At 43.7% G+C, this 21,196-nt stretch overlaps 2 protein-coding genes across 2 annotated transcripts in view; both read right to left on the reverse strand.

Moving 5' to 3' along the window:
• Positions 1-3,590, reverse strand: part of LOC118475010 (NADH-ubiquinone oxidoreductase chain 6) — a 27,355-nt gene extending 23,765 nt beyond the window's left edge. The window contains exon 1 of the mRNA XM_035963807.1: positions 1-3,590. This exon is cut by the window's left edge and continues 23,765 nt beyond it. Coding sequence (XP_035819700.1) covers positions 2,900-3,562 — 663 coding nt within the window. The 5' untranslated portion in view covers positions 3,563-3,590 and the 3' untranslated portion in view covers positions 1-2,899.
• LOC118475009 (ATP synthase subunit a-like) overlaps positions 1-18,319 on the reverse strand; it is a 42,084-nt gene extending 23,765 nt beyond the window's left edge. The window contains exon 1 of the mRNA XM_035963806.1: positions 1-18,319. This exon is cut by the window's left edge and continues 23,765 nt beyond it. Within this exon, the coding sequence (XP_035819699.1) occupies positions 4,607-5,839 (1,233 nt within the window). The 5' untranslated portion in view covers positions 5,840-18,319 and the 3' untranslated portion in view covers positions 1-4,606.
• Between the last annotated feature and the right edge of the window lie 2,877 nt (positions 18,320-21,196).

Here is a 21,196-nt window from a genome sequence, read left to right on the forward strand (position 1 = left end):
TGTGCATTCGGAAGAACCAACCTATACTAACATATAAGACCGAAGGGACAGACTCCTTTCCGAATGGTCTATGGGGCAGAAGCTATAATCCTCACTTTTTCCTAGCGTCTAGACACCACCTATTAGTAGTAAATCAAGAAAGCATTTAACCATCGTCTGCGTGCATCAATTATTGCTGCTTTCCGAAGATAGACTGAATGCTGAATGAAGAGAAGACTTATCTCCCGCCGTTGCTCGAGCCCGAGCTGCCGCTGTAGTGCAATGGGTCTTTCAAGGATCGAATTGGGCGTGATCTGGCCTTCATCCTCGAGGATATCCTGGACCTTCACATGAACACATTCAACGGGTCGATACCAGCTGCTTTTGGTAACCAGTCTCGGCTCTAGCACCTTGATGCAAGCCAGAATAACCTCACGGGATAAATATTCCCGGGAATAACTGCGTTGGTGAACCAGTTGACACTTGATCTCTCATCAAACAGTTTGGTGGGGCCAATACCTAGGGAGATTGGTCAACTGGAAAATAAGGAATTGCTAATTTAGAGACAGAATGGTCTTAGTGGAAGCATTCCAGAAGAGATTGGTAACCTGAAGCTGCTAAAAGTTCTTCAACTCCCCGGATGCAAGTTCACAGGCACCATCCCTTGGTCAATTGGTGGTCTCAAAAGAAGGAACTTTATATATCAGAGAACTACTTCAATGCTGAACTGCCAACATCTGTCGGTGAGCTGGGCAATCTAACTCGGCTGTTTGCAAAGGTGCTGGGCTCAGTGGGAGCATACCAAAAGAGCTTAGTAACTGCAAGAAGCTTACGCTCAAAAATCTGTCCGTCCCTTCAATGCCTTCACAGGCTCTATCCCTGAAGAACTTGCAGATTTAGAAGCTATTGCCACAATTTTCGTTGAAGGGAACAAACTTACGGGTCATATTCCAGATTGGATACGGAACAGGGCGAGTGTTCGATCCATATCTCTTGCAGAAAACATGTTCCGTGGGCCTCTGCCAGCGCTGCCATTGCAGCATCTTGTTAGTTTCTCTGCAGAAACCAACCAGCTCTCAGGTTCTATTCTATCCCAGCCGAGATATGTCAAGCCAACTCTCTGCAGTCACTCATATTGCACAATAACAATCTGACTGGGAGTATTCTAGAGACATTCATTTAAAGGATGCAAGAACCTCACAGAGCTGAACTTGCTAGGTAACCGTCTTAATGGTGAGATACCAGATTACTTGGCTGAGCTACCGCATAGATAGTAAAACTGGAATTGTCCCAAAACAATTTCACGGGAATGCAGCCTGACAAGTTGTGGGAGTCATCAACCATTTTGGAGATCTTATTCTAACCTTGTTCTATTGCTCTTTCTCAATGGTATTTCGGAGTGCTAGACCTCATTCTCTTTGATACGCTTATTCAATTGTTTCTTACGAAACCTTACGTTACTTTAATTCGATCCACGCGTAGCGCCTTTACTTTATTCTCTTTGAGAACTTTGAAAAGCCAAAGCACCCCGCAACTTCGAATTCGAAAAGAATGCTAAAACACCTGTTCAGTAAGAACAGCTAGCTTGAACCAACCCATTCGGACTGTACCACTTTATAATCCACCACTCTACGCTGATTGACAAAAATCATCTTTTCGGGAAGCGGAGAACTCATCTCAACACAAAGTCTGGCAAAGGATAACCTCTCCTGAGTAGCTGTCAACGATCAGTGAATCAAGGCGATCCGCAGTGAGAAAGCTCACAGTAGAATGCTACTGTAGGCCGGTAATGAGCCCGGTTCGCAGAAAGTAGAAGCTGGAAATGGCTTCCCCTCACACTTTCATATAAATCTTAGCTCTAGCACAACGACCTATGAAACTACTACTTTGCTTTGATTTGAGTACAGAGCCCTTCCTATTTTAGAACTGCAAGTCCTTCGCGCTTCGGAAAAACCTTTGGACTCACCCACCTGCTCACTTACTTTTATGCACCGGAACAAAAGCATTATGCTAAGTGCTAAGTCAGCCTCTTTGAAGTAAGTTCTGAAGCAGAAGCTGGCTAGTGGAGTCAGTTGACCCAGTGCTTTCCTGAGTGTTTATCTTCAATATTGTATCAAGTTGCTTTTTCTTTCCTTTGGCTTGCTTCTCTTAACCTTCTTCACGCCTCCACTCTGCAACGCAATGTTTTAGATCCATCTATAATGAAACGATAAAGTTTGACGGCTTCAAAAAAGTTTCGATTGAAAGAAGCCCACATACCCGCTCTTCTTTCCCGCACCTACCTTTCCAAGTAAAGTACCTAGAGAAGAAGGAAGGCGGTGACACCTTTCCAAGTAAAGTACCTAGAGAAGGCAGGTGGGCCTCGCCTTCTTTCTGTAAAAGAAAAAAAAAAAAGCTACTCTACTACAGACAACGCTGCTCAAAAGAACTCAATTTCTCCACCTCTCATTTTAGTCAAAATCAAAAGAAAGGAGAAGGATCCGGAGCAGGGTCACTCCCATCATCCCCCCCGGAATCAGAATCAGAATAACTTTTGCGCTTCCTTGACTCGGGCGGGCCTTCGGAGGTTCCTACTTTCCTTCCCCGCCCCCGGACAATTTTCTTCCCCCGTGCTCCCCGCTGAGTCGCCTCCTCCTGATTGAGGGGCATCAGGCTCGAGCATCGGGATCGGGGGTGTCGGGCTCACCGCGCGCCGCGTGCCCATATTTCCTTAGCAGATTATCGAATCGATCTCTACCCAAAACTCGCTGTGTGACTCGTCCCGTACAAACTGAACCCAGGTTTCTTGTAGAAGCGGTAGCTCCGCCCCCTCTGGCAGGACGTTATCTACAAGTTCCCTTGGCGTAGTCCCGGCTTCTACTAAAGATTGCTCCTCCCCGGCCCGCCTATAAATCCTTTCTATTCTCTCTGCCAAATCAGATTAAATGGATTCCGGATCAGCGGGGGGGACAGGTGCGTCATCCCCTTTGTGGGAGAAGAACCTTCTGTTCTGAATATGAATAGTAGTCCTCCTAGAATCCAAGGCATTTCGTCGGAATACATCCTGTCTTTTCACCTTTGTAGTCCTATGCATAGTAAGTACTATAGCCCCAATCATAGCTACTAATAAAATCAGACTAGAAACCAAAAACCAGACGGAATAGTAGGTATAAAGTAAATTGCCCAATGTTTCCAAATTAGTCCAACTTCGTACCTTTCCGGCATAAACCGTATATTTCAGAGAGGTCGTATTTCTGTGGGTTGGTAGTAATGGAATGGTTTCATTATCTAAAATGAAGAACATTTCCCACCAAAAGATCAGTCCAATAATACCACTCACTGGTAAATAGCGCAATACTTCTTCGTGAATCTCCGCTATTTGAATATTGAACATCATAACCACGAATAGGAATGAAACGGCAATAGCTCCTATATGAACTACTGGGAAGATCATAGCGGAGAAGTCGAGACCTAACAAAATAAGTAAACCAGAAGTGTCGCAAAAGACTAGGATGGGAAACAAAACGGAATGTACCGGATTTTTAGCACGTACAACCATCAAACCAGAGACCAAAGCAGGGCTCGACAAAACGGAAAGAATCATTGGAATTTCCCATCTTTGAAAGATCTGCTCCCAAAAGAGAAAGGGAGACTTAAAGATCAATATGTGGGTTTGGTTTTTCCAAACAAAAGATAAATATTGGATAAAAATAGAAGTTCAACAATAAAACTTTCCTTCAGTAGGCTCGCTCCCGGTGGAGCCGCCAGCCCGCTCAGAAGTGGATTCGAACCCCCGACACCGTGGTTCGTAGCCACTTCTGAGAAGGAAGTATTGGCTATGCACCCCTTCCCTTGACTAACTAAGTCTGCATATAAGGAGTGCAGAAATTCTATACTGTTCGTATCGCCGTGCAAATTATACGCAATTTGTTTCATTGTAAACCCTTGGCCCTTCCAATTCACGCCCGGAGGAGAATCAAGCCATCGACTGAACACATCAGTAGGAAAAGACTTACTATCATACCACCCACCTATATAGGCTTTTATGAGGAAAAGTCCCATATCTACTCTCTCAGTCCCCTTATCCGGATGTCCTTGAAAAGCAATCATAAGAGGGAAGTGCGCCGCTACAGATTGAGGTCTGAACACTGCTTTCGGCAAGAAAACCCTTCTTTGACTTATGCACTTAGGCAAACAAAGCCTTCAGGGCAGGTTCAATATAATGGTTGTTGCTTGCCTCTCCGCTTATGTCAGCATAGAGGATTTCACTCCAGTCGTAGAAGGAAGCCTTTCTATGAAACAATAAAGACTAACTCGAAGGAGCCAGTTTTGAATAAGGACCTTGTCTTTCAAGCTGGAAGACCAGAACGAGGTAAAGGTGAATCCCTTGACCGAGTGAAGGAGAGCGAGGAAGTAATCAAGTTCGAGCAAAGCTTAACACAAGCAAGTTGAACTTACTTTTAAGTAGACACACTTATTGATTGGAACATGAGAATTCCACGAATTGGTAATTGATAGAATTACTACTTACTGACTCTTTGATGACCGGCTTTGGTCGAGCAACCGCTACATTTCTGGAACGGCAACTGCCTACATAACTACTCTTCCACTTTTCAAGGAAGTTAGTAGTATCAGACCATATGTAGTTCTATGATTGGCTCCTCGTTTTTATGCAATTATGAAATGACTCATTTTGATGGAGATTTGTAGCATCATTCAAGTAAATACAAATTGAGATCGTAGAAACATGAGCTTGTGATATAGCTACACCTAATTCCAGACCGGTTAATGCTAGAACTATAAATAAGGGACCAAGATCTCCTAAGAAATAGAAAATATTATTCAGAAATAGCATAGTCCAAGCAAACCCACTTAAAATCTTTACTGAACTATGACCGGCCATCATATTAGCAAATAAACGTATTCCTGAGCTTAATGCACGAAAACAATGAGAGATTAGCTCAAGGAGTACTAAAAAAGGTGCTAATGGCAGTGGGACTCCCGCTGGTAATAAGAAGCTAAAAAAATGAAGCCCATGTCTTTGAAATCCAACGATCGTAATGCCTATAAAAATGGAAAATGAAAGAGCCAAAGTAATGAGAAAATGACTTGTCACTGTGAAGCTAAAGGGTATCATACCCTGGGGATTACGAAATAACGAAAAAGTAAAAGTGACCGAGATGCAAGGGAAAAACTTGTGTTTCACATTTCCGGAAAGACCACCTATTTGTTCGTTTACCAGGTTCGGCACGAAATCATAAATAAGCTCCACCAAGGATTGAAATGCATTTGGCACTGACTTTCCCCCTCCTTTTTTCGTAACAACAAAAACCAGAAGTAGGACCAAACCGAGAGTGAGTAGCATAGACAAGGATAGATTTGTGAATGAGACATAGTACTTGCCAATATTCAGATCCAGAATTGGGTGAATTCCAAATTGATCCAATGGGCTTTCTGTTACTGGTCCGCCGCCTCCAGGGATAATGATTGAGCCGTTATTTACTATCTCGCCGTTCCTTTCCATCTCATCGTACAGATCTCTTAGAGGCTGACCCAATCGACTTGCTTCTACCCCATGCGCTCGTATATCATCATATATTTCGGAAAAGCTGTGCCCAGCCTCGCGTTGGGGAAAGAGTAACCGTTGGCGGAAATCGCGTAGAACCTCACGGTCTTGAATGCTCCTTCCAATTGAAGATAAATATCTGTCTATTCGTAGGAGTATACAGACCCCTCTGGTTGCCTCTCTTGAAACTGGAGGGTATTCTTCTTCATATTCATAATAATCAGGTAAACTTAAATTACGAATTGGCACCATATTAGCCAATATTCTATTTCTTCTCTTCATATCAGTGGAACTCCATCTAGTCATCATCATCATGGAGTAACTATATAAAATCAAATACAATCTGCTCCCAAAAGAGACTTGGTTCTACCCAACGAAATCTTTTCATGAGCGGTAGAGTAGACTGAACACCCACACAATCTCGATTTGACAATTTCAGAAATGGAAGAATTTACCAATGAGACCGTCTACAGCAGAGAGGCTACCAGGACACGACCTTTCGCACAATGGAAATGGTACTACTGTGTCCCTAAGGGCCCCTCCTTTTCAGAGAGAACTGAATCAGAACATCTTTCTCTATGAAAATGGGAGAGTAAAAAGGGAACCGAAAACATTGATGTGAGAGCAATGATGAATCGAGCCGCATCACATCAACTAGAGAACTTAACATACGAGTTTTCTATCAAAACTATTACCCATCAATCTCTATCCTCGGGGATAGAATCCAGCTCACGGCGTACCTGATAACTACGCTTATATACGTCAATTCATGGGAAGATGCTTACAGGAACTTCCAACTACTCACTTTGAGCAGGCATGTTACGAAGCTGGCTGAACTAAGCCCAAGTTCGGTAAGGCGTAAAGTAAGTGCGAACCCGAAGCGTGGGTAGAGTTGGAAAGAAGCGTAAAGCTGTGTTGGTTCGATCGAAACATAGAAACCGCTTTCATGGTTGCCTCCTAGTGGTTTCGCCAACGAGAACGCAGGCTTAAAAACTTTATGCTTTCTTTTATCCAACAGCGATTCAGTATAAGAATACCAAGCCAAGCGCAGACGATCCGGGGAATTTCCAACTATTTCTTTCTTGAGAAGTGCGGAGAACACCCCGGAGTAGATGAACTCATTGCAGATACATTGCAACTTTATATGGGACCGATCTACTTAACACACTACAACACTACACTATCTATATATAGGTATATCGTAAGCGGTAACCTTCCTCAAACGTTTTATTATCCTTAGGTGAACTTTTCTCTATCTATATGGGCGTAGGCAGTCATAGTGGGTCTGTGAAAGTCAACAATATGGATGGCATAATAGGCAATGGTTGCGTACTAGATTGGTGGTCTTATACTTAAAAGCAGTTTGCTCTGATTCAAAGCAGGCGAAGTAGTTTCAGTGGTCTCATACTTGTGGTAACTCTCTTCATTTGTTGGTGCTCGGTGGTTGGCAAAAGCGCCTTCTGAAGAGTCGTACCCACGACCCATCACCCTTTGGAATAGATCCTCAGGCCCATCGCACGGCGAACTACCTAAAGCTTAGAGAGTTTGCAAGGAAAGGAGATAGACTGACTATCAGCGACTAGCTACAGGAAAGAGATTCGGGTTGTTAGGCAAAGTTGGGAGAGAAGTAAGAAATCGGTGATAGAAGTAGTGCTCGAGATATAAGGATAGGTCACAGGAATAGGAATATGGATAGCTCTCTCTCTAGTTTGAAGAAGGATAGCTGGCTGGGAGAGTAGAACTAGTTAAAGCGCTGGCTCTGGTCAGAAGAAAGAACTTACTGTTGTACTGTAGTATGGTAATAAAAAACATTGTAAAGGAAAAACTTATCTTGTTCCGCACTGAACTTCTATTATTACAAGAAAACGGAACTTGTTGAGCTACAGACAAAAGTTTTACTTCACAGGTACTCCTCTGATACTAAATCGGCTAACGCCTACAGGAAGAAGCTGTTTCGGCAGCTGTACTCTCAAAAGTAACCAGCTATTTCCTTTTTTTCATTCACCCAGTACAGGTTTGTTTGAGAAAGGAAAGGCAGTTCCCTCTTTTGTTTAAGAAAGGCAAGGCTGTTCTGTCCTAAGTTACAGGCTCTAACATTGGTTTCGTCGGCTGGCTACTTTGAAGCAAGGGCTGCAGAGTCAAGTTAGGCGCAAGGCATGGTTGGTTGGGGACCAATAAATACTACCACATCCTGGGACACCGGAAGCTAAACCATCACCAGACCCAGAAAGGAAACGGGTCAATCAAGTCACTTATTTTCTCTAGATAAGGATGGTGCTTTCACCAGTTTATTTGGATAAGGCCATGGTTTTTAGAAGTTCAACACTTAAGCCATTCTCTGGAAACGACATCAACGGAGATTCTCGAGAAACGAGGAATGATGGCTAGCGGCACCAAAACATGAAAGGAATCGAGATCGGAGGTATTTCTACTCGGCCTTCTTCTCTGCCCTGCCCTCTTCTCAGGGAACATTCCTATCCTGGCCATTGATTCGATCAGTTTGAGAACGAAAGAAGAAAGCAATCCTCGCATACGTTTAAATACGATATATTACTAGTTTGACGAGCAAGATTCCAACAAGGCACTCGTTTTTACGAGTAAGATTCCAACAAGGCACCCGGAAACCCTGACTTCATTCTGACACGGACTTAACCATGCCCTACTACCGAACCTATCTCTAGCTTCTGGATACGAAGACAGAAAGAGAACCCATTTGTCTTTAAGAGAAACGCTTCAAAGCGGAAAGAGTGGGGAAGTGGAGTTGCCACGACGATCTAGATGGAAGTTTCCAGATTTCAAGGTAAGAAGTCGAGCCAGACTCTTTGCTAAAGCAATTAATTGGTTTTTACAACCTGGCCTCCGCAAGCTAAAGGAATGATACAGGAGACGATTAAGTGGATACTCTACTTCCACCGAAAACCATGGATACCTTGCCACTACCACTACTTCCGCCGACAACCTAGTTTGATCCATTCCTGAAGCAGATGCAGGATGCAGAAAGGATGCTCTATAGATGCACTCGAAGGAGGCACTTTATATCATACTAGGTCAAGCGATTCGTGCACTCGATCCTGGTCGATTGGTTGGGATAGCAGACTTCCTAGTTGGCAAAGTCCTCTCTCAAAAAGGTTTGTAGTATAATGGGCATCACTCATTAAGTGAAGTGTTCCGCCAAAGCATGGAAGTCCATCCAATCCAGACACTTGCCAGTTCCACTACCTTGAAAGGCTATGTATGAATCGCTTCGCTATCCTCCCTGCTCCGAACTCGAAAGAGATCTTTATCACTAGCTAGAAATGTGACAACCGGAAGGAAGGTTCTTACTGAAGTGAGTAGAGCTCTAGCTCTAGTAAGTAGAGTAGCCAGGATCCAGGATCTAGTAAAGAGAAGTATTTCATGACTTTACTTGGGTAAGGGAGTGAGTCACTACTAATGTGACGAACATAAAAAGTTATATTAAATTTTGATATAAAGTCATCGACCTGAAAAGCTTCAATCTAAGTTGCTTCTCCTTAATGCTTCTCTTGATCCGGTGGTCGGCCAGCCCCTATCCCTCGAAACCCTGACAGAACAATGACCTACAAAGGTTACTAATCGAGATTAGGGATCTGCTTCTATTGAATGAATACGCAACTTTCAACCTGCCAGCCAAAGCTAGGAACCGGGCAAGAAACTCCTCCCCAGGAAGACTAGCCTCGGGTTAAAGATAGAGAAAGCCGCCTCGGGATACGAGAATGAAGACTAGCCTCGGGCCTCGGTTATTATGATTTTTATTTGAGTGATTTGAGGTTTGCCGCAGAGAATGAAGCACGGCACTTAGGTGGGACAAGCTTCGACTCGAAGAATAGCATGCAAAGCAATCCGAATAGCCTAGTTGTTGTAATACGAGAAAAAAGAGATGTCATACTTCTGTTTCTCAAGCAATCAATCATCGACTTGCACAAGGGTTTCTTGTTATTCCGGATTTCATGCTAGTCGAAACGAGTCGCACGAAGCACATCTATTCTGATACTCCGGCCCATTCCTCAGGTCAATCCTGAATGCAACGAAGATTGGTACCCCCATCCCATAGGTCAAGTCAAACAAGCCACATGCTTTGTACGCCCACAGAACTAAAGGTTCCAGCACTACACCCCACATTTACTAATAACGATGGGGCAGATCATTCTCGGATCCGGATTGGTCGATAGCAGAAAGAAGCATGTTTTCCATTTCAATACGAGTGCCTGGACTAAATAGTTGGTTTGCTTGGCCCAGAACAAGATGGAAGAGATGCTGATGCTTACTCTGAAATAGCAGGAAGTCCACCAATCATGGGATGGGCGAGACCGCCTAGCCTACCTTTTGCTTGCTCATTCACCTCCTCGCTTTAAAGTAGTTGAAATATCCCACTCAAGAGTCTTGGCTTGGCAAGGAATCTTATCTTTGGGAAATCAAGGATTACGAAGCATATGAATAGATATTGCTCTGTCAGCTTCCGTTCGTGGTAGGACATCCATCCCACCACTCACTCGAGAAAGGAAAGATATGAAGAGGATATTATGATGTACAAGCACCCATAAACGATACAATAAATGATGTACAAAGCTGGAAGAAGCTGGTTGTTAGCATTCTATGATTTTTTATGATTCTTCTTCTCAGGCTTAGCAGTTTGCTCTTTCTTAGAACTATTACTTTCCAAGCGTTGGTTGTTGACCAAAGCAATAGCTCACGTTCCAGCAAGAAGAGGTAGGTGAATAAGCCTAGCCTTCTTTCAGGGGGATGCCAATACCAAGCATGTTAATGCCAAACTAGTATGAGCCCATAGTTGGACTGCTTTTCCCCTAAGCAAACTCCATCCACGCTTCGCGCCTTCTCGTATATCTCTGGAAATTTCTTCAGGGGTCCTACCCTAATAAGAGGGAGATGCTTCGGCATCGGACGAAGAATAGGGGAATGCGACACTTTACACAGCGGCAAGATAAACTTCCATTGCTCCGGAATGTTCAGCATTGTACTACTACGCTTTCTTCCTTACTCCGGCCAACAACATGAGGAGAAGCTGCGTACATCTACACCCTTCCTAATTGCGAATAACGAAGTCCTAGGGAAAGCAACGTTGGAAAAAGTGGTGTAGTTAAAGATAGCCATATTTAGTAATTAAGCCTTTTTTACTTTCTTTCTTCTTTTTCAAAACCAATGAATGCGGTTGGCTTCTCAGAACTCACCTCTCAGGTTCCAGACCTTCCTTGAAGGCACAGTCGAGTAACTAGCGTTCTAAGGCCTGTTTTCCGAATGGAGCACGGCAGTAGGAATTACAGACTTGGGTCTTGGAATGGTAGGTAGGGATTTCATAGGCTGGGTGGTGTGTCGAGAAGCTTACATTCGTCGATCCTGTTTTTCAACTTCATGCATTTGCCTGGACTGCCTCGGTCGGATCGGCATACGTGTTCCAATCTCCTGCAAGTATCCACGCCTCTTTAACGCAACCAGCTATTTGTTTGAGGTCCTTCGGCTCTCTGATTCTCTTTGGTTTTCGCGTAGACGGCTGGGAAGAGGAAGATGATAGGGATGATCAAGACTACCATTACTTATCTGAGATGGATTATAAAGAGATATATCTAGAGATAGAGCGGGCGCGGAAAAGGCGGACATAGGAACTAGGTGAATAAACAAACATATAGCTCTGGTGTTCATTGCGAAGTAGCCTACAAATTAGTATTCATATCCGGCTCTCACTGCTAGGAGTAGATCTGAACCAACGAACGTAGGCTAGGACCTGCATGTAATGTTACAGCCTTGCCAATACTTCCTTTTGATAATGAAATAGCCGAGGACAGGCTGTCTCGGAAGTAAGTGCTTTCATGACATTCCAACTGGTTAACACAACACTATCTTCTTCTTTTTTCAGGAATTGGTATATCGATCAAGTGGAATATGATATATGTGCAAATATGTCATCATCACTGGAATCAGCATAAGATTTGGATTCCATCAACTTGAACCTCTCTATCTTTTTCTTCTGTTCTTTTATTTTAAGCTTCAATAGCTGGAATCTTTCCATTCGTAGTAGTTATGAGCTCCTGCTTAAGGTTCTGGGCTACGAATTCCTTCCTTGGTCCCTTCCTTCGCTAGCCCTGTTCCTAAACCTATTCCTTGCATACGAGCGAGGCCCACGCAAATACTACGTAGGATATGAAATCAAAACTACGATTGATTCCCACGAGCTAAAGGTCAATACGAGCGTTGCACTAGCGAAATCTAAAGGATTTGTGTCCCCTCCTGCTTGTAGTATTGTATTGTCATCCGACAAATTATCTAGTTGTAGGCGTCCGTTCAAAGCGGAAAGAAAGAGCACTGGTCCACGGATAAGCTAAAAGGCAGGATGCAGGTACTGTTATAGAAACTCGGCATGAAACAGGAACTAGGGACAAAGAAGAGAGCCAAATAACAAGTTTAGCAAAAGACCAAGCACCCGCAGGAAAGAGACACAGAGGAAAATGGCATTCATGCAAAGCCAAAAGGTGTAGCTGAACTCCAAACCTAAAGTAGAGGGGACAGTAAGTAGAACCATCCTCCGAGGAAGCACTGGTTCGAGGAAGAATACCAGATCCAGTTGAGGAAGAGGTGGTACTCTGCAGCCAAAGGAGTAGTACTGGGGTTAGCTCTAACCATCTTGTACAGAAGAAGGGATTACGACTAGCCCAGGCAAGGAAGTAACTCAATCTCAAAAGGGCGAGAGTTTGATTCAATTAGAAATCTCAAATCAAGGCAAATCCGTTCATTGAAGGAAGTGAGCTAGCTCCCATCACTTCATCTGCTGCCTGTTCAACTAATCGAATTCACCCTTTATTCCGATTGGAATTCCTTTTATCGAATATCCCTGCTCGTACTTCGAAGTCGGATTGTCCTCCCGGCGGTTGCATCTAACCTGCTCCCAATCTGATCCCTATCCTAGTTCTGGCTCCGGCCCACTTTCATCAGCAGATCCTGCCTTTCCTAAGCTATTTCATTCCAAACATTCCCATAGCATCTTCTTTCCCTTGCCAATACAACTAGAGAATCGTAGGCCTCGTACGTGCGTATTGGTTTCTAGCGCAAGGAAGCATATGAACTGCACCGGTAAACCAACCCGTCTCCTACAAGGATTCGCTGTTCCTATCTTTTCCATTGATGTGCAAAAGCACAGGGTGATGCATACAAGTTGGCAGATGCCTTGCTTTGCCTAAGAGCTTATCCGTGTCAATATCCCTAGCTATCCAGATGCCTCCTCTCTTAAACCAAGGCATACTCTATTCGGAACAAATAAACAATACTTGCGAAAAGCGTAGCCTACACGAAAAGCATCGTATCTAGTAGCAAAGGAAAAGAAATGGTTTCTACACCCTCCGGGGTTGACGCCAGGGAAATATGCTTTTTATATTTCTAATGAAATAGCCGAGGATACGATCTGTTTGGAGGGCGTAGTACTAGGTTTGTTTTATCCTGGTTAACCTTTCCGTTGTTGCCGTGCCTTGCCCCAAAAGGAAGGTTCCGCTCAGTTATAGTTGAATTAAAAAGTAGTACTTTCGCCTATATGTGTTCCTAACTTTTTTGCAATGGGTGACCCACTTCCTTTTCCAAAGCTTAGTGAAAATGCTATTCATTGATTTCCCCGCTATATGAGATCAACTTTTTAAAATCCATCATCTACTTTCCGAAGGGAAATCGGGTTTACTACTTTTGCCCATATATGAGAATGATCCTAACTTTGTTAAAAGGAGAGCCTAGCATTGGTACCGTGCCCCTTTGCCTTTGTTAGAGGGATAGGAGCAGAACCGGAGACATGGGACTGGATTCGATTAGTATTGCGCTCGTAAAAGGAATAGGAAGGAATAAACCTCAGATGAAAAGGAATATCTCTACTCTAGCGCTCACTACGTTCTCTAGCGTTATTATTGGCGAAAGAAGGTGAGCCTCTAGGTGCGGAGCCTGTATATACGTAATTAGATCGATCTATGAACAAAGGAAAGAGTCAGTCCGGAAAATCTCATATTGGCGTACCTGATAACAACGCTCATATACGTCAATTCAAGGAAAGGATGCTGCTCTGGCTCGTAGGAACGAATGCTTAGGATAGGAATCGCGCTAGGGGATGATTCGGTTGGGATAACTGATCATGGGGATAGCCTTGCCATACCAATCATTACCCGGTATGGAGGGGGAAAGCATCCAATTGTATATTCCTTACTCCTGGATTCGATTAGGCTGGTTTAAAAGAGAAACCCACCCTAAAGCCGAGCCGAAACCTTTTAACGGGATAAAGGTACCCTTTAACGGATGCCGAGGAATGGATATCGATGGATGAACTACAGTTAGTTACGAGGATAGTAGGATAAAGGCTAGGGGTAGTAGGCTAGGCGAACAGACGCATTGGGATTGGAATGAACTGCACCATCATTTTGGCATGATTCAGATCTCTTACCTGAGGAAGAACTAACTTCTATCCGTATTGGAGCATCAATTCACTGACTTCTATGCGAGGCGAGGAATACTTTCTTCGGGGAAGAGAGGAACGAAAGCATAGAAAATCGATAAACAGAAATGAGTAGTTGACACGGGAGACTAATTGCTTCAGCCTAGTCCAGAGTTTTCTACAAGCCGAGTAAAGTGTTCCTTTTGCCAATAACAACCATTGCTAAAAGCAGGTGCCTTTCCCCAAGGATACCGTCAACCGATTAAACCTTTGCTAATGGTGGAATTGCCAAACCTTTGCCCATGCCGAAAAAGAAGCCAAGTCCGATTCAATAATTACCTTTCTTTTGTCTCTATCTTTGGACTGAATCAGAAGAAAAGCAAGGCTAAAGGAAAGGAAGCAGGCCAGGTTGGAGAAACTGGTTCTGGTCCGGAGCTCGGGGATAGCTCCTCCCCTATGATCTCTGTTCTCTAGTGCTTTGCCTCCCAAGGGTCAGATACTTCTTGGGCTTGAGCAACAGGAGAGGACTCGTTTTCCTTCTTAGCAACAGGCCGTGGTTTTCCAAGAAAGGGTCTGGATCGCATCCGTTGGGAAAGGTCGAACTACCGGTATTAAGCACTGCCTTCTCTACCGGAGAATCACCCGCGGAAGAGATATCAGCTCCGGTATAGTTGTACCTTACTAGAGAGACACGCCACTCCAGCACTCTCACTCTTTAGAAGAAGAGACAAGAAGAGCATTGTACCAATTCGAGAAATCAAGCTCATTCGAATACTGGAGGGATGTACTACACTACAGGCAAACAGATCTCATGTAATGAACGCGTACGAAGCACTATAAGTTAAGTGAAGTTTCATTCATAGCTTTCTCTGGTTTCTTGGTGGATATGTCTCCAGGTCTAAGGGAAGGCAAGGCTTCTTTCTATCTTTGCTTGGGAATACCATTCCTGCTTCTCCATTTCTCATAAGAGCATTCCTGGCCTGCTTCCTTGATCATAGCTTTGGAAAGGAAAGTCAATCAAAGTCAAGGGAAAGTAAAGTACCTTAGCAGGATAAATGACATTTGATTTGCTATTGCCAAAATCTCTGCTGCTCAGTTTCTTCCTTGTAGAAGGAAGTATGAGTATTCCAAAGAGGGATTAGAGATTCCAGTTTCTTGGTAAGGCATCTTCAAGTCATCTTTGCTTTGTGTATGCATGCATGGGCATAAAGAGAGCCTGAATTACGCATATAGCAACAGAAAAGTAGAAAAATGGGAAGTCGGAATAGCATCTGATCGGAAAAGACTAAATTAGTAGGACGTAAAGCTCGGCTCGTACAGTATAAAACGGATAGGAAGTGAAGACAAAGAGCCTGGCTTTATGCTCAGCCCCCACTAGCATCCCACCCAAGACTAATGAACGGGAGGAGGCCTATGTTACCCATATATCGATGTCCTTTTTTTCTTACTAATGTATGCATGTTTCTCTTACTTTTACTCCTTTCCAACATAAAGTAACTCATCTCACTTTCTTGAATTGAATGTTAACCTATGTTATTAATGTGCATGTACTCGCGTTGATAGTCCTTACTACTAATATTAATATAAGGTCTTCCCCCAGTTCTGAAGTTCTGGTACTAAATTAAATGCCCTAACACTATTTCTCAAACCAGAGTGAACTACTCCATCCACGTGTTCAATCAAAGGAACTGAGACATTGCTTGATAGAAGAAAAAGACTTTTGAGTTAGCGAAAAGAAAATCCTCCTCAACGGATCAAACAATACTACCGTACCCGCCGACGCCGAAGTAATATCGATCGAACCTATTCCACTCGCACTGACACTATAGAGAGCTTCCACCTTTCAAGCTGTCTTGCCTTTACCCTGAGAAGTAGCACTTGGGGCCTCACGGATGAGAATCCAATTTCCACAAAATTGCATTGTTTGCTTTTTCACATACATAAGCCTAGGGCACGAGGAGATAGGGACGATACCCTGCGCACCCTCTCTAAAGCAGTGAACTCGATAGCGCAATTCCTGTTTTTTTTTGTTTTCTCTCTCTTCTATTTTGAATATTAAAATATGCTCTTTGGAGCCGGGAAATAAGATCGGTACTTGAATAAAGAGATATAGATAGAGATAGTAAGTTTTCCATTCATTTAGGTTGGCGGAAGGATAGCGATTTTTTTCATACAGCTCGGGACAACCATTATTACAGGGGTCAAAGACCAACGAATGGCTTGGGTACTACTTTCATCACTTATTGCTAGGATAGGACTTTCCTTACCAGAAAAACAAGGCGCGAAGCGATGCCGCCCTCTTGGTTTTGATTTCCTCACAAGTATACTTTTCCGGGAAAAAGAGATTCATACAACTTCCTTTCTGCCTCCACCTTACTCACCGGCTCTCGCTTGTCAGTTTGGCTTTGTGAATTTGAAATACCCTCTCTCCTCGCTTCTAGGCTAGGGATTGGCTCGTATCCTGGTTGAGAAGAAGCAGTTTTCAAGCTTGACTTTTCTTGTAATAAATGATAGAGCAGAGCACTCGCTCGTCAACTCGCTACTCTCTCCCCTTCTACTTGTCTAGGCTTCATACCCGAAAGATCAACTGGCGCAAGCACATTCTTGAAAGATAAGGCCAGAGAATAGTAGGTATAGCGCTGTTGTAGGTTAAAAGGAGGAAGAAATAGCTGTACGAGTTGCAGAGCTGGTGACAAGTGCCACTGTACGCTAGAAAGAATGAGTCCCTAACAAAGTAAAAAAAGATAGGTCGAAATGCCTGTATTCCTACTGGAAAAGTGCGTGATGGTTACTCTTTATCATTGGCATACTTGCATTCCTTTCCCCAACTATCCGAGTTTGGGTTTCCTACCAGTCCTTTCCCTTCGCCAGTCTTAGACAGTTCGCTTACCCGATAGGCTTGGCAATTCCACTACTTTAAGTTGGGATTTTTTCATGTATCTTTCCTTTTGTCCTCGAAAGCCTGTCTTCCCCGAGAAGACAGTCTTCCTCTATAAAACAACAACATTAGTGGATATAGACTAGGCTAAGGGACGGACTTCATCTCTGTTCTTACCCAAGGAAACTGGGTATCGGGGCGGTATAGTATAGTATAGGAAAGGAGTAGATCTGCCAGTATCTGCCTTCTGTTTGGGGCGCCAGGTCGAATACGTCAAATAAAAGACAAAGTGTGGAACAGCAGATCTAGTTTCTTGGCATGTTGATCGATCAACCCTTTTGCGGGTCTATAGTGCCAGGGCTCTCTTATAGACTTATAGATGGGTTTCTTGCTTTGGAGGCAGGCTATTGGAGTGCGAGGGTTAGCCAGTTAGTTCTTTCTTATTTGAGGTAAGGTGATCCGCTATAGGCTATAGGACGAGAACGGGAATATGCAAATATACGAGTGCCAGACCCGATAAAATATACGAGTGCAAACGCGCCCTCCATGATCATTGCAAGGTTTAGAGCAGTTAATAAGCCAAGCCACCAGCATCCAAAATAAGTAGCGAAGGATATTAATATGATTGCTTAGCACGGCTCACGCACGTTGCTATACATCAAAAAAGCTTCTTCGTCTGTCTGTCAGCAGCGTATACAAAGGCTGCATGATAAACCTATCATTATCCATCTCACGAACCCACCCTTGGGACGAACTCACTCCTGGTTCTCAAGCTTCCTGTTTCTAAATCGAGGAAACAGATACCAACCAAGTCGTAGACTTACCACTTGAGTATGCTCATACAGCCAAACCTTTTGATTGCAAACATTAGTAGTTAAAGCCATACTGTAATCACCCACCAACAATACAGGACGGAAAAAAACAAACTTACTGCATTTTCTTACCAGCAAAGCAAAATGCGGCCCAAGCAGCGTAGGCTTGTGAATCTTCTCATCCGCCATAAAGTCTTGCACACACTTACCCATAGCATAAACTGAGTTCAACAGGTTGTCACCAACAGACTGCCCCCATGCATACTCCCACAACCCTTCAAGATCACCAACATAATCCCAGAAAAACATTTGAACAACGTACCGGACGAAAGGTAAGTGCGAAGGGCGAAGTTGCGAAGGAATAGTTGTTACTACTCTTAGTTTAGTTTAGTACCCACGGTCCATTTGATCATTTGCTGCGGTACCAAAGTTCAATCGTCATCTTCAGTTGAAAGAGTACACATTATATTGAGTACCTCCCTATCTTCGATCTCTCTTGTAAGAAATCCTACGCATCCCTCCCTTGTCAGAAAATAAATAGGAATATGAGCCTGTACTCACTCACGCTGCCGGAGTACTTTTTGAGTTGAGGGTAACGTAGTAAAAATCCTTTATTTCTGGGGATTTGCCTTTTCTTTCAAAATGAATTTATGCTTAGTCTAAAATTGGTAAATACCAAATAATAATAATATAAAGATATAATATATATTATTATTATTATAAATATGTACCAGTTTCCTGAAACTAACAAATAGAGTTATAGCTTTGATTGACTTACTAGCTTACGGGAATGCTTTGAATCTCAACTTACTTTTTTAGAGGGGGGGATTACTACTGCATGGAAGGATGGTATACTGGAACGCAGGTGTTCTTACTCTTTCTCAGGTACCTGAGAAAATAGAGTTGGCTGACTATAACATGGAAGGCCCCAAGCGTCGCCTTGAAAATTATGTGGAAGAGTTCCGGCTTGCTTGCATTAGGATCCATCCCTCCAAGAAACCATCAATATATGAAGCATATGGCTCCTCTTTGAGTTCTATTTTCTTGGGGTTGGGATGAGAGCACGATATGAGCATGCGAATTTCTTCGAATCTACCATTGGAGAGAAAATAAGGGGTTATGTGGATGGGGGATTTGGAGATTCTTGAAAGAATGTTTTGGCTTCTTCCTATTACGCTTCAACACAGAAGAAGATTGTTAAAAGGTGCTGGAAGGAGGATATATTTTTCCAATTGTTTCAATTGCCCAACCTCGGAATGGCCAAGGTTTAATGATTTCATGTAATTCTTCCGCTTACAGGTTTTTAATCGGTCTGTATCTTTGGACATCCTCGGGCGTATTTATTGCAATCTTTTTCCATGTTTGGCCAATAAAACCCATATCTGTGTATCAGCCATCTCATTCTTCTGCCCGCTTGATGTGCTCCAGCGATTCTTTCATGGACCTCAGCCATTACCAATAAAGCCCCCCTTTACCTTCTCTTTCTATTCTATAAAAAGGCGAACATCTAATCTAGGCCCGGTCGCCTTTCTATGAAGGCGAGCAGCCCAGCCCCCTTGTGGAAATTTGTATATTAAGGAAGCCGTATTTCGCAATAGCAGCTCCGAGAAGCTGGGCTTAGGGTGCGCCTCCTGCGGTCGTTTCAGTGACTCAATTGGCTGGCTTCCCTCAGCTCAGACTGGTGTCGCCACCTCTCCCAGGACCGGAATGATTATCCCTGCCCGATGGGTCTACATTCATCCCTGAATGTCGTCGGGTACTCTTCACTTCCCCGCCATTCTTGTAACCGTCACCTGTAATCCGCGCAGGTGTGTCCGCACCCCCTGGAGTGGACGAGAAAGAAAGGATTTTTTCTCGGAGCAACCCCCAGACCCAGGAGTTCACTTTCCCGTATGAGCATTCGGTACATATATAAGTCAGTGGAAGAGTCAAAGGGTCACCACTACTGAGGGTCTCCCCCCTTATCTTAGAAGGGTCGTCTGAGGGTTCGCCGCGGTTCATTGCTGTGCTTACACACTAGGCTACCCTTCTCCGAAAGCTCCGCGGGACCACCTATCACTAGTCTTCGGCCGGAGGGGTTTATTGCACAAAAAGGCCGGGACGCAGAGGAAAGCCCAACGAATGTCAGATGCAAAGCCCCGCACCTCATTAAGATCATATTGGCATACTCTCCCAAAAAAAAAAGAGCAGACCCCATTGAAGACGGGAGTGAGGTACAACAAATTTCCGTCCACCTTCTCACGGAGCCGTACGTGGACGTTACCGCTCATACAGCTCCCAGCCAGCAAGCAGTTAGCTTTCCTCTAGAAGTCATGGAAGTGTGGATAAATCGACATCAAACTCTAGTCGACAGAAGGTTTTTCTTTTTTTCCCGCTCGCAGTAGTATAGTAGTCCCAATATTCCAATACTACAGCGTTAGCAGCGTTTTGTCTCGATGAAAAATCTTCTGGTGACCATGAGGATTTCTTCTCTATCCTTTGGACTTGAACGATCCAATTTCGAATCTTGTTGGAGATTCTTTATCTGGCTTTGACGTATGGGGCCCTTTCCCCACTGTTTGAGAAAAGTTTTTCATCTTTCCTTTACATCCGAACAGGACGGGCCACTAGTCCCTGATCTGGACGCCGCACCTGGAACTCCTTCTACCTGTGGTTGTGGGGTTGGCGCCTCCTGAGCTGCTTGAGCAGCACCCACAAGGGGGTGGGAAGGAATAAGACTACATAAGAGAATACTCTCTTTTTACTTTATTGACTGGTGTCCCGCGGATCTCTCTCTTTAGGCGCTTCGTTTAGTTCGTTTATAGCGAGAAAGCCCATGCGAGTCAATTAAGTAAGCTGGAAGGCACTTTTTAAAAAGCCTGGAACTTGATCCAATCTCTAACCAATTGCGGCTTGTTAGAGCACCTAAGCAACGATGCGAATAATCGCTTGCCTAATTCAGTAGGGTTTTCATTTGATTTCTATATGATAATATGCAGTAGCCATCCATCCTGGAAAGGAACAACCATAAGTGATTAGAGCGATGCTCCTTTTTTTGCAAAGAGTTGAGTTCTTCCTCTTTCGCGCAGGATAGCCACGGACTCTTCCGAAACATTCAGATATAGGAAAAGCCAGAGCCAAAGCCAACGCGTCAAAGTGGTTCAGCAATCGACGTAACAGGTTCAAATACTCTAAGCTAGGTATATAGAAGGTATATTCGATTCAACAATCTGAAGTAGTGGAGTTAGCCCTCGGTATACCATACTGTAAGCCTCAGATAATCACTAGCTTATTCAAGAATAATATAGTATAGTAAAGTCGTAGAGGAAGAAAAGAAAGAAGAGAAAGAACTGGGAGTATGAGGACAACTTACAGGGAGAAGGAAGGTGGAGACAAACAACAGGAGCTATTCAACCATCGTTAGAGGCAAACCAATGATTAGAAGAATGCTGGAAGAAGAGGAAAGCTGATTGATAACACTTAACCAAACATCGCAAGGACAGGAAGGAGTATCCTGAACGTAAGGCCAATGGCTAGCATACTTCGCTGAACACTCAACTTGATCTATA

This window comes from Zea mays, unplaced genomic scaffold (genome assembly GCF_902167145.1).
Source record: "Zea mays cultivar B73 unplaced genomic scaffold, Zm-B73-REFERENCE-NAM-5.0 scaffold_372, whole genome shotgun sequence".
In the NCBI taxonomy this organism is placed as follows: Eukaryota; Viridiplantae; Streptophyta; class Magnoliopsida; order Poales; family Poaceae; genus Zea; species Zea mays.